Source organism: Rhinolophus ferrumequinum, chromosome 7, assembly GCF_004115265.2.
Source record: "Rhinolophus ferrumequinum isolate MPI-CBG mRhiFer1 chromosome 7, mRhiFer1_v1.p, whole genome shotgun sequence".
In the NCBI taxonomy this organism is placed as follows: Eukaryota; Metazoa; Chordata; class Mammalia; order Chiroptera; family Rhinolophidae; genus Rhinolophus; species Rhinolophus ferrumequinum.
Window position 1 is genome coordinate 37962612 of NC_046290.1, and position 13790 is coordinate 37976401.

At 38.2% G+C, this 13790-nt stretch overlaps 1 protein-coding gene across 4 annotated transcripts in view; it reads right to left on the minus strand.

The window, feature by feature from the left end:
• The window catches only part of PDE4D (phosphodiesterase 4D), a 1245242-nt gene that overhangs the window by 778367 nt on the left and 453085 nt on the right, over positions 1–13790 (minus strand). Inside the window, exon 1 of one of the 4 annotated variants that reach the window (XM_033111244.1) lies at positions 4066–4694. The exons of the other annotated variants lie outside the window; for them this stretch is intronic. Coding sequence (XP_032967135.1) covers positions 4066–4523 — 458 coding nt within the window. The 5' untranslated portion in view covers positions 4524–4694. Of the gene's footprint in view, positions 1–4065; positions 4695–13790 lie in introns of those variants that run through there. 4 annotated transcript variants of the gene reach the window in all.

Below are 13790 nucleotides of genomic sequence, written 5' to 3' on the forward strand. Positions count from 1 at the left end.
TATATATACAGCTGAAATTTCCATTCCATTCTTCATCGATGGACACTTAGGTTGTTTCCATATCTTGGCTATTATAAACAATGCTGCAATGAACATGGGGGAGTATATATCTCCTCAAGTTCGTGTTTTTGTTTTTTTTGGATGAATACTCAGAAGCGGAATTGCTGGATCATGTGGTAGTTTGATTTTTAATTTTTTAAGGAATCTGCATACTGCTTTTCACGGCCTTTGTACCAATGTACATTCCCACTTATATTGCACAAGGGTTCCCTTTGTCCACATCCTTGTCAAAACTTGTTGTTTCTTGTCTTTCTGATAACAGCCATCTATCAGGTGTCAGACGATATGTCACTGTGGTTTTGATTTGCATTCCCCATATGATTAATAATGTTGAAAATTAATCTGTTATTGCGAATATATAGCTCCTGTAGATTTAGAAAAGTACATTACTGATAAGTGAGATATTTTGCTGTGTAAAAAGAAGTCTAGGAAATAATTAAATCATGTATCAGTGTAGTTAAACTATTGTTACATTTTGAGGTACTAGCAATTAAAATTTTTAATTTGATATATATATAATTTTTAAAAGGTATTTTAACTTTTTTAATATTTCATTTTGTTCTCTTGGTAATATAGAGACCCATTCCCCTGATAATTTTAGAAGTTCAAATTCCTTCTATTTTGAGATTAAAAAAGAAATCTACTTTGTTAGATATTAATACAAAATTTATTTAACATACTCACATTTTCCATGCAATCAAGAGAAATGACCATGAAAAGTCTGAGGATTGCTTCCTTTCTATTTACACAAATTTCTTCATTAAACCAGGTAAACCTCTTTCCCACTGCTTCACACACTGTGACTAATTCTCAAAATTTCAGTCAAGATAGTATCCAGAAATGTTACTACGCATGCTAAAAATATTAGGTTGGTGCAAAAGTAGTTGCGGTTTTTGCAATTATTTTTAACCTTTTAAACCGCAATTACTTTTGCACCAACCTAATAGCCTTTTAAAAGACATATTTTTCTTGAAAAGCCATAGGGAAATATTCATCCATCCATCCATGAGGCTTTTTTCAGAGACATTAAGTTGACAATTTAAAACCTTCATTTGGATGATGGCACACATGTACACACATACATATATACACATACTTCACACACATCTCACACTTTTGTTTCCTCTTTGAAGATCACTGAAAACAACCTGCAGTGTTCTAGATTAGCTTCAATTCTCTGAACACTGTTACCTATCTATTATCGTATATAGTCATTGTACAAAGTCAACAAATACACTGGTTTGCATCCATTTTTAATCATTAACACCCGTGTAACAGCTAGGATTTCAAAAGTTAAAAGTAAAGGTTAAAATCTCTCATTGCTTCCAGAGACTATTTGTCATTTAAAAAAAAAAAAAGATTCATCCATATCTCATTTTTGGTTCATTCGGACTTTATATCCTGTGGTATCAATCAATATAAACATCATGTCTGGTTTTATATGTTTCTTTATGCTGTCAACATGCCCAGATTGTAGGCACATTTCCTTTAGGAGCACCTATTGCCTTTGTTGGGGCAAGAGACCTGGGTCTCAGTCTTAGTTCTGGCACTCATAGTCCATATACTACTGAACAAGTTACTCACATTCTCTAAGGCTCAGTGTTCTTATCTATAAAATGGAAACAATACCATTTCATCTCAGTGAAATGGGTTTTTTAGTGGATTCAAATACCCACTAAATATGAATTGTTTTGATAATTTTAAAGCATTGCTACTGTTCTCTTTAAAGAATGAAAGTTAATACCCATGCCCTCCTTGAAAAACATGTTTATTTGCAAAAACAACTCTATTAAGGAAAAGCTTGACATGTGATATAGGAGTGTTTGGGAAACACATAAGTGATGTAAACAATTTTAAATCCAAGTATGCTTAAATAGAATGACAATGATTTATCAGATGAATCACAGTGGAAGCTATGTGTAAGTATTATTTATACATCTTAGTTTTCCTTGAACCATTCAACTAACAAATTTCAAACAGAACAATTCATCAGTGTAGAACACACAGCAAAAAATTAATTCAAATGAATGATGCGATACCTGTATTCTACTTAGCTTATTTCTCCCTCCACCCTCAGACACATTGTATTTTATTTAAAAATGAAGTTAATTAAGAGACTCTGTAAAGCCAATCAACTCATAGATTAAGCTAGAACTCTTGTTCTTATTTATTGTTTGTTAAGGGCTCAGTCTCAGAAAGTTTTTCTATCAATAGGTCAAATATACAAAGTGCTATCCGTGCATTTATTCCACAATTGGAGACCCACACACATAGTGCTCAACACACCTCTTCAAAAAAGGGTAAAATTGGATGTGGGTTTTAGCACTCTGGGCTGTAAAAATGTAACTTGCATATTAATTTATGAATGTCTGCAAATCACACCAATCTTCAATTAATCTGAATTCAGATTAATTACAGGTACAGTGTATCTAACAGGTATGGTGCTGTCACCACAGTGTTTAGTACCTAGGGGTGTGAGGAAGGCAAAGGGTGTGAGGAGTACGTGTGCTCATCAGAGTTGAAATACTCTATTTGGCTGGATTTCCTTTGACCATAGTGTACACAAAACGCAGAGAGACATGCGCATATAACAAAGAAAAAAAAGAAGGAAAGGAGGGAGGGAGAAAAAAAACTCACATTTGAACACTATTAAGATTTCCTGATAACTAACCTCTGTCAATTAGAGTTGTACAAACAGTCTCAGCCCAAGGTCTTCCTGCTTCCATATCCAGCCCTGATTTCCATTCTACAATTCCCCATCATCCACAATGTGGAGCCCATCAGCGCCTACCTACGTCTAAGCTTCCATGATGACAGCCCGACTTTGCTATTAGGTGTGCCAAGGTCAGCAAGTGTGTGTGTGTGTGTGTGTGTGTGTGTGTGTGTGTGTGTGTGTGTGTGTAGAAGGGGAGTCTTTGCTTGGAGGGCCTGGGACAGAAAAGGAACTGTTTTGGGTTGCACGGAAAGGGACTGAATGTGGGCCCAACTTCCACCTCTATGCTAGAGTTAAGAATCTGGAGCTGATTCCTCAAAGCAGTTGTAATTGGTCCTTTATACTACTCATTTCCTCGGAAGAGGAACAGTCTGTATCTATTAAAACTCCAGTGACAAGCCGTTTCCTTGCCCTGCCTTCCGGAGCACTTTATGTTAAGGAGAAATCACCCTAATCAAATATGTGTGTCTTGCCTGCTGGTAAATGGGATGCTTTCTTCCTGGGACTTTGCGAGGATAACTCCATACACACCACACACTGACACAGTGTAACTCCCACAGAAGCCTCACTCCGTCCTTCCATCTCTCTCTCCTCTCTCATAAGGATGGCTGAACATTTTGCTCCAAACTCTCCAAGTCACCCACGTGTTTGCTCTCCCCTTTCGCTTTTCAATTTACTTTCCGACTTGACAAAAGAAACTCTTTTGTCTGAGTTGTTCTCAGGTTTTTTAAGCTGAAATCCTGGGACCAAACTGTCTCACCCATACCTGCCCCCCTCCCCTATCCCAATTAGATCTGCCCACAAACCCCCTCACTCTGGGGGGAGTGTACAGATTACTGGGTATTTCCCTGGTTCAACCCTCCCCACCCCTTCCTTCACTCTTCCTCCTTCATCAGAGCAAGCTGAATTCCTCCGTTTAGTCCCACTCGCCAGGGTGGAATGGAAGTGGGTGGGGAGGGAGGTGGTGGGTGGTATAGATAACTGGGAATCTCTCTCTCTCTCTCTCTCTCTCTCTCTCTCTCTCTCTCTCTCTCACACCACACACACACACACACACACACACACACACACTCAACTAACATTCATTCAGGGTCCCTTACACACACCTGAATCCTAACCGTTCTTGCAAGGACAGGCACGCCCCTGCTCGCCCTCCCCCCATTCCCGGAATAGAATTTGATCCTGGGTGCAGGACTGCTGGTGATAAATAGATCAACAAGGAAATTTTGAGAACTGGGGAGGTGACCCCTTGCCTGAATGGGGGGAGGTGACCCGTTGCGCTCTCCACTCACCGCCTGAGTCCCTGGAACGACGAGGGCCAGGACATCCTGGATTTCTTCAGGCCGGGCCGGTGGCTAGTCTCCACCGCGTAGGAGGTTCGGTCCATGGCGCGGCAATACAGGTAGCGCTCTGTGTCGGAGTAGCCACGATGCCGGACACGGCCAGTGGCCCCGCTCGATGCATAGCGGCCACGAGCTGCCCCGGGCGGTGGCGGGGGTGGTGGCAGGGGGGGCGGCGGCGGTGGCTGCAGCGGGCACTGGGGCTGGGGCTGGGGCGAGGGCGGCGGCGGCGGTGGAGGCAGGTGGTGATGGGGGTGCAGGAGGCGGTACTGGGGCTGCCGGAGTGGGTACTGGTGGTGCTGCTCGTGCCTCCAGAGGTGCTTGGGTGCTTTGAGCGTGGCCGCGCCAGCACCGTCGCTGCCCTCTCTGCTGCCTGCCGGAGCCGGCACGCTGCTGCCCTCCGCCTCCATCCTGCCCGGCGGCTCTGCGCCCCGCTGCCCAGCCGCTTCACTGCACTGGCCCGAGCGCCTCCCCGCTGCTGCTGCCGCTGCCGCTGCCGCTTCTGGCGCCGAACAGAGGCTGGGCTCAGCTTCCCGCTTGAAGCCACCAGAGGCTCAGAGGCTCGAGGCGACCGAGAGGGGGCTCTGCTAGCGGGAGGGATCACAGACCACGACAAGGCTCCCTTCAGAGTGGTTGTGGTAGAGACACGCTCCTGGTCTCCCCAAGTCACCAAGACTAGAGCGTGCAGCACTCCGTTTCGACAATGGTCGGTCCCACCTTCTTCCCTTTCTTCTTCCCTTCCTTCCTTTGGGTGCCGGCGGCGAGGGCAGGAATTGTTAGCAGCTCTAGCTGAGCAATAACTGCAGTGGCAGGAATAGCCGCCTCTGAGCCCAAGGCGCCGGAATCCTGAGCCCGCCGCTGCTGAAAAGTTGGACAGCTCCTGACTGCTGCGCTGGAGCTGTGACTTTCTCTGAAACCACCCCAGCCAGTCAGCAGTCAGACCTGTCCTCCTGATCCTTCCCCTCGCCGTGCCCCCGCCTCCCTTCCCTCGCTGCCCCCCACTGCCCCTGAGGTTTCCTCTTCACCTCCTCCTGCTTCAGTCCTCTTTGAGAAATGCCGTTTGGTGGTTCCTGGCCGATTTCTCAGAGATTGTTGACAATAAGCCCCATGCTGGGGCTTCCAAAGATAAGGGATGTAACCTGGCAAAGTTGCCCAGAATGGTGTGTATGAGCGTCGCTGAAAAATTGAATTTTGGTGAAGATCCAATATTAGGGTTAATTCAGTCTCTTGCCCTGACATAGGATTAAATATTGTGTTGCTCTTTCCCATAGCAAGGAGAATGCCCAGTGTATTCTCTTGAAGATTCCTCTGGCTAGTATCTCGTTTTGCTGCTGTTTCTGCAATGAAGGTCCTCAAGAGTGGTCCTAGCTGGAAATCAAGGCAAGCCTTCTCCACAGCTGAGCAGGCTGGCGACAGTTAAGATTGGGGCACCTTTTCTATTACAAACCACTGACAGCGGTTTCTGCTATTAGGTCCTGCCTGCAATTTTCCCTTTCTGCCACTTCTAGGAGAACACAGTTCAACTACCAAAGCGTTTTAAAACACGTTGTATCGTTATTATTCTACAGAAATTAGAGTCAAATTTGACACTACAATCCAAGTTCAATTTTTATTTGCTTTCCTTTAGTATTTTCCTGCAATGTTGAATGTTTTTGAGAAGGCAAGAGAATTTCAGAGCAATATATAGACATATTTTCCTGTACATTTTAATATCACCATATTGCTTAAAGGTCAAATGTCATTTACTCACTGTTAAAAATAATTCTAGAATTATACTGTGTTGGACTTACCACTGTACCATCCATTATTTGAAATATAAAAATATGTAGAACTCACAATAGCTTGTTGGCAGTGTAATTATTCTATTCTCTGCACACACTCAATCATAACATAATTGACTATGTACATTTTATGCATATAATATAATTAACACTAAAGTACCACAATCAGGAACCATGTCTCAGACTCTCCAGAATGTAGAAATCCAACGCTCTCCATGCAGTGAATGCTCAGTATAGATACAGTTTGGCAAATAACAGCAATGAAAATAAATGCTCACTTTGCTCATTAGTAAGAACAGGCCATGAAATGTACAAGGAAGGGTCTCCTTCTCTAAATGAGAGCAACTAATTTTAATATTGTGCAAAAAAAAAAAAAACACTCGGCATCTCTTCATGGGTTTCTTTTCTTTTTTTTTTTTTATGGTAGGAAATGTCCCCTCCTCTAATATTGCAATATTGGCCCTCTGTCCATATGTGTTCCATGCACAAAACCTGAAAAAGGCTGTCTTGAGAGGAACGAGGCAGTTTCCTAAGCACCACGTCCCTCTGTGTAGTACTGAAAACATACTTGACTAAGGCACACTTTCTCCCTTTTATAGATACAAGTGTGACTAATGGCAGTGGTCAAAGCCTTTTCTATGCCTACGGAGACATTGAGCTGGTATCTTTCCAAACAGGAAAGGAGAGAAGAGGAAGTGTTATACAGTGTAAACTGGTGGGTTTTTTTTCCTTTTAATTCATTGCATTATTAACATATGGAACCATTTTAAAGAAATATACAGATTTCTTCTTACCTCTGAAATGCTCGCCACCTTTCCCCTCAATGTAACTATGGCAAAATACCTCTATCTGAAACTCTTTTTCTCACTTCAAATAGTAACAGTAGAAGCAGTTTATGATCTTCTTTTTCAAATACATAGAACAATTCAAATGTAACCCAATTCTCACTGTCAGTTCTATCCTTCCTTTTAATTCATGAATACTTTTTTTTCTTATATTCTCCACTTATTTAAAAAAAATGATTCCTTTGTTTTTATTATATAATTACAAGTCAGGTACATTTTTAAATATAAGAAAATCATTCAAGTCTAACATGTTCCCAACTTTAAGAATTTTCAATTTATCTTATATTTCCAAGAAGATTACTGATTGTAATTTATTAAGTGAACTTTGAAGTAAGACAGCTTGGGTTCCAATCCACCACTTCCTGTACTTTCAGACTTAGCTAAATTAATTACCCTCCATGTCTCTATTAGTTGTATTAATAGCAAAGTTGTATTAATATTACCTACTTCTCAGAATGTTGTGATTATTTAATAAGGTACTACTTAGAATAATGCCTTATATACAATAAATGCTTAAGCTCCATGTTTCAAGAAAATCTTATACTGCTAAAAATTGAGCACTCCCAGTGTTCCACTTAAAAATTCTTTTCATTAATCTAGGGGTTGCTTACTCATATTTAAACAATCCAAAAAGAGGAAATATTCAATTGATCCATTGGTTTTCCATGCTTATATGTCAAATCAATTATTTTCCCCCACTGGTGGACCATAGATGTTGGAGTTTTATGGGCACATTCTGAGAGGATTTTTGTAAACCACTGGGTTCAAATGGGGCTTCCTTGAAAGCTTTTATTATTCTCCATCACACATCTGGATAAAAAGTAAATATTTGTGGTAAATAATCAGTGTATTTCTTTTCTGAACAAACATAAATAAAGAGTTAATTGGTCTCATTAGCATGAGACAGAGATTATTATACACCACCACCACCCCTCTTTTCTGCCAATGCATTTCAAACCTGCCCTAGTGATCCAATCAATCTCTCAATGTGTTTCTGGGCAATTAACAAGGGAGAACATTTCTGTCAATAATGTTGGAGAGTTCTAGCAGAAATTATCTCAATTAAAAGGTAAGAGAGAGGAAGCACCACTTCTATCCAGAACACAGAATTTAATGGTACATTATGATAACTAAGGTTCCATTTCTAACCTGGTAATGGGAGTAAGAGCTAGGTGAAACTTTCTTTTGGCATATATCCTATATATATTTGAGCATACCTGTGTTTTTTTCTTGTTAGGATGCATCAACTTGATTCCAAACAGTCAGTACAAAGGTGGAAATTTTCATCATCAGATATTGTTTTATACAAGGACAAACTGTTACCTATTTAGAAATATCCAAAGGATCCATTCAAAGTCTGAGATTTGACCTAGGTCTTCAAAATTTTGAGAAACAGGTTTAAAATATTTCCTTGAGATATATGAAGTGCTCTTAAAATTGTAAAAATATATACACATATTAGATAATATTTTAAATATTACCACTATAAATACTAGAACTAAATTGCTTCCAATATACTAGGTCATTCTTCAGTAATTTTTTCTGTAATATGAAACAAACAGCAATATGCAATAAATGTTGTTGAACTAAGAAATGCTGCACTTGAACACTTTTGTCTTTTACTAGCACACTAGGACGGTGCCAGTCTCCTGCAGATGATATAAATTCAGCAGCAACTGGTTGGTTGGCTCTACAGGTTTCAATAGTACCAGAAACCAATTTTGTAACTTTCTAATGACTCTACTCAACAATTCAAGTTTAAAAATATTGCTTATATACTATATGTCAATTTCCATGCAGACTTTGGTATTTCATTGATGAATGTGAAAAATACTTGTCCTCAAGGAGCTTAGTGTGTTGTGGGGAAAATACACATAAATAAGCAACTATAATTCAGAGAGAGAGAGAGAAAAAGAGAGAGAGAGAGAGAGAGAGAGAGAGAGAGAGAGAGAGAGAGAGAGAGAGAGAGAGAGAGAGAGAGAGAGACAGGACATTCAATTCTTGAGGCTCAGCGAGGATTCACAAAGACAGAATGGCATCTAAGCAGAAGCCAAGACCTCAAGTATAAATTGAAATTAGCTAATCTCATTTTGGATTAACATATATGTTTGACTGTGGGTATGTGTCTTGGGGAGAATAAAAGGATAAAAGCATTCTAGGAAAAAACTGGCACAAAGACTTAGGGTTATTTGACAGTCAGAAAATGGCAAGTAATTCTATAAATCTGTCAAAAGAACAGGTGGCCGAGTATGCAAACATCTGATAATGAACTACCTCTTATGAAGTGACTCCTCAATGCAATGTGGGTGACTTTGTGTAAATTATCAAAAGGGCCTCCTTTTGGGTCAACCAGATTTTAAGGCCAGATGCAAAGATAGAAGAAGAAAAGGATATGAGAGGATGAAAGGGAATAATAGATGGTGTGTTGCCCCTGAGAAGGTGAGGATGAATTGAAATCTAAGGTATAGATGGTAGGATTTGTCTTAAACTAGACAAAAGCCAACACTTTCATTGTAACAGAAGAGAAAGGGGAAAGGATGAATTCAGATGAAAGTACATGTATTGCATTTATTGAACATTTACCGTTTGGCATTCTGCCAAACCCTTTTCATACATTATTTTATTTAATCCTTGCAACAATGAATTTCTTTATTCACATTTTAATATTTTGAAAATCATAGTGAGTCTTTCAACAGAGACTAAAAAGGACTGTGCCAATCTCCTGCAGATGTTATAGACTATGTGACCTTAATTCTACAAGGAAAACACCTGTTCACCTGATTATTTCAACATTCATTAATTCATTCAACTAATATTTACTGAACACTTAATATATGCCAAATACTTAGTTCTGGAGAAAAAGAAGGGAATAAAACCGAAAAGTTCTGGCTCTTCCATTATAATTGGGAGAGAGAAAATAAGCACTCAAACAAATACATAAATTTGGTAGATGTGGCTAAAGTAAATTGAAGCAAATTAAGAAATTAGACTATGATGCTTGGGAGTAAAAGGGGGGTCAAAAGAGGCTTCTTTGTTAGGGTGGCATGTGAGCAGCAACCTGAAGGAAATAAGACTGAGCCAGCATTCTAGGCTATGGAGAAAGCAAATGCAAAGACACTCATAGCTGCCAGCTTATTACATTTGAGGAATACCAAGCTTGCCAATGGCTTGGGGTCAAGTGAGGTGGAGGCTATTTGGAAATAAAAACAGATCAAGGACAGCCATGTGGGCTATGGTAAAACTTCGGATTTGTTACTTGTGTTCATAGAGCTACACCCAGTTGAATTTTAAACTTAATTAAATTAGACTTAGATACCTAATACTCACTTAAAATGTCTCCAAAAGACTACAGTATAATGCCTCATGGAAGAGATAAGTTATTCTGTATGTGGGAAAAAAATGAAAATATGCCTGGGAAACAAAGATTTACTCTAAGTGAAGAAAATATTTCTTTCAGGGAGAAAGATTATACTTCCGTATTTTATTGTAAAGCAACAAGGTATTCATAAGTATTTGAAGCTGTATATTGTTTTATCATTGAAACAACTACCAAATCATGGCCAATCATACAGCAGCAATGCACTTAAACTGAGTAGCTATTACCAAGTCTCTCCGAAGAGGTCATAGAACTTTCACAGTAACTAATTCTTGAAAACTGAAGGATAATTACTAAGGTGCTAAATATCCATCTGTCAAAAACTTTCATCTGACTTTTAAGAGAGAAAACTAAACTTCTAAGGTTTGATAATTATAATTTTCACGTAAATTAATACGTCTTGAAATTGTCACTCTCAATCTCAAAGCAGCAAAAGAGATTATGAGAAGTAGCTGAGTAGTAGCCTGATATAATGAAATTAGGTCTAACTACCAAAGGCCAAAAATAATTAAGATTCTTTAGATTCTTAATGTGAAGAAGACTTAATCTCACAATTTGAGATGCTGAAAAGTAACACGGTAGTCATTGGTATGGAAAAATGTATGTATTTTCCATTCAGTTAAGAGACTGTAAATTCAAAATAATATTTCTCATTTTATAAAGTTCCTATTACATTGAGTTGAATATGGTAATTAATTTTTTTAATTTTTCATTTACAGTTGACATTCAATATTATATTAGTAGGTATACAGCATAGTGGTTAGATATTTATATAATTTACGAGGTGATCTCCCCAATAAGTCTAGTACCCACCTGGCACCATATATAGTTATTACATTATTGATGATATTCTCTATGCTGCAGTTTTCATCCTCATGACTATTTTGTAACTACCAATTTGGACTTCTTAATGCCTTCTTAAAATAGAGGATTTCTAGCCTTAACTCCATTTCACACATGAGAAACTGAAAGTTAATAGAAGCAGTTATTTATATAAAGTCAAATACTTGTTCACTGTCAAAGCCTGGACTTGGGCCCTGGTCATTCGGAGTCCAAAATGTGTGATCTTGCCTGGATGACAAAGGGGGATACTAAACAAAGAATTTCTGAAATTAAAAATGACAGTGGATAAGTTGTTTAATAATATCAGTGAATGGGTGGTTTAATATGGAATTAGACAGCTAAAAAGATATTAGCTAAAATATTAGAAATATCATTTTCAAAGGATAACATGCAAATGCTCATTATCAATATTTCTATTTAACATTAAACTATAGATCCTAGATAATTTAATAAGACAAAATATACACAATCAAAGAGAGAGAGAGACTGAAGACATATGGTTGAAAAGGAACAAAACTGTCATTAGTCTCCGATGATATCATTATCTACATATAGAACACAAAGAAATCTGGAAACAAATTATTAGAATGCTAAGACAGTTTATAAGGGTAACTAATTTACAGGAGCCAATTGCTTTTCCATTTACCATCAACTGACAAATGTTACACACACACATACATACATACAGTTCTTTTAGGGATAAATATAATGAAAGGTATGCAAGAGCTATATGAAGAAAAAAATTTTGAAGTTTAAAAAAATTGTTAAAAAGATCTATACACATAATGGAATACTACTCCGCCATAAGAAAAGATGAAATAATGCCATTTGCAACAACATGGATGGATCTTAACATTATTATGCTAAGCGAAATAAGTCAGACAGAAAAAGTCGAGAACCGTATGACTTCACTGATATGTGGCATTTAAAATTGAAACAACAAAGGAACAAGACAAACAAATAAACAAAAACTCATAGGCACAGACAATAGTTTAGTGGTTACCAGAGAGTAAGTGAGGAGAGGGGTGGTATGAAGGTAAAGGATATCAAATACATGGTGATGGAAGGAGAACTGACTCTGGGTGGTGAACACACAATGTGATATATGTGTGATGTATTACAGAATTGTACACCTGAAATCTATATAACTTTACTAATCATTGTCACATTTAATTAATTTTAATTAATTTTTTTAAAGGATTAAAGAGAAAATGACAAAAAATTCAAAATAAGTACACCTATAAATCAATAAGAAAAAAATAGAAAAAATAGGCAAAATACAAGGAAAGCCATTTCACAGAAGAGGAAAGCAGAATGGTGATAAAACTTAAGAATAATCAATCAGTCTCACATGCAAGTGTAGATCACAATGAGAGGGCATGTAATGTCCACTAGGTTGGCAATAAAGTAATAAGCCTGATGATGTCATGTGTTGGTAAAAATCTGGATGAATGACAATTCTTATACATTGCTGGTGAGAAACAATTTACACTTATCTGGTAAAGGTGACTATTTACATACATTACTATTCACAATTTCACTCCTGCGTACTTAACATAGAGAATCTCTTACACACACACACACACACACACACACACACACAGACACACACACACACCAAGGGATATGTACCTGAATGTTCATAGAAGGATTATGCATTATAACAAAAAGCTGTATGTAACATCAATGTCTAGCAATAAAAGAAAGATAAATTCTGGGATATCCACAGAAATGTTACATCATGTATCCATGATTAACCACACAAGGCAACTTGGATGAATCTTCGAAATGTCGCGTTGAGTTAACGAAGCAAGTGTCAGACTACAAACACAATAATACCATTCTTATTAAATTAAAAAATAAGAAACAATAAGAAAATTAATTTTAAAAGCCAAGAAAAAATAATATATTCGGTACAGTGCTCCTCAAACTACTGTGCCTATGAATCTACAGGGGATTTTATTACAGTGCAGATTCTGATTCGGTAGATCTGGGGTAGGGTTGTGGTTCTGTATTTCCAACACACTCCTGGGTGACACCAATACTCCAGGTCTGTGCACCATACGTAGGTGGCAAGGTTTTAAAGAACACATAAATACGTTATATTTTATGACGTATTTAAAAATAGGTAAGTTATGAAATTCACAACACTTAGGATAGTTGCCACTTGGTAAGTGGGGAAGGAAAAGGTGGTCAATGAGAGAAGGAAGAATTTCACAAGTAGATGCAATGTATTAAGAATATTGTGGTTCATAAATAATGTGTTCTACAACCTACACACGTTACAAAGGTTATTTTGTACAGACTGGATATTGCATAATAAAACAAACACATAAACATCCACAGGCAGGGAACCCACTTCATCACCAACAGAACGGATAAAACTGAGGGGGGTAGGAACAAGCGGTGGGCATGTGGAGCAGAATATTCCATCTTTAGAAGAGAAAGCTGCAGGCCATTTGTAAACACTCTGTGTCTGTAACCATCTCGAATCAAATCACTGGACAAACTTTTACAACTCTGGCAGCATAAAAAATCTGGGAAATCCAAATACAATTCTGAGCTAAAAATTATTCCAAACTTCTTTAAAACAGAATTCATCCTCCTTTCACAGATTAGCTTTTAAATTAAAGCTGAATGAGGGATAAAAAATTTTGTGAAAAAATATGTGTAGCTCTCAAATGCAAGGTGAACCTGCCCCATTAATTTCTCTGTGATTCACCCCTTCCCAGAATATGTGTGTGTGTGTGTGTGTCCATAAATATTTACCCACCTACATCTTCTTGATCTCCACAAAGTTTTTTTCTTCCTAGGGTCAGGAAGGGTTTTTTT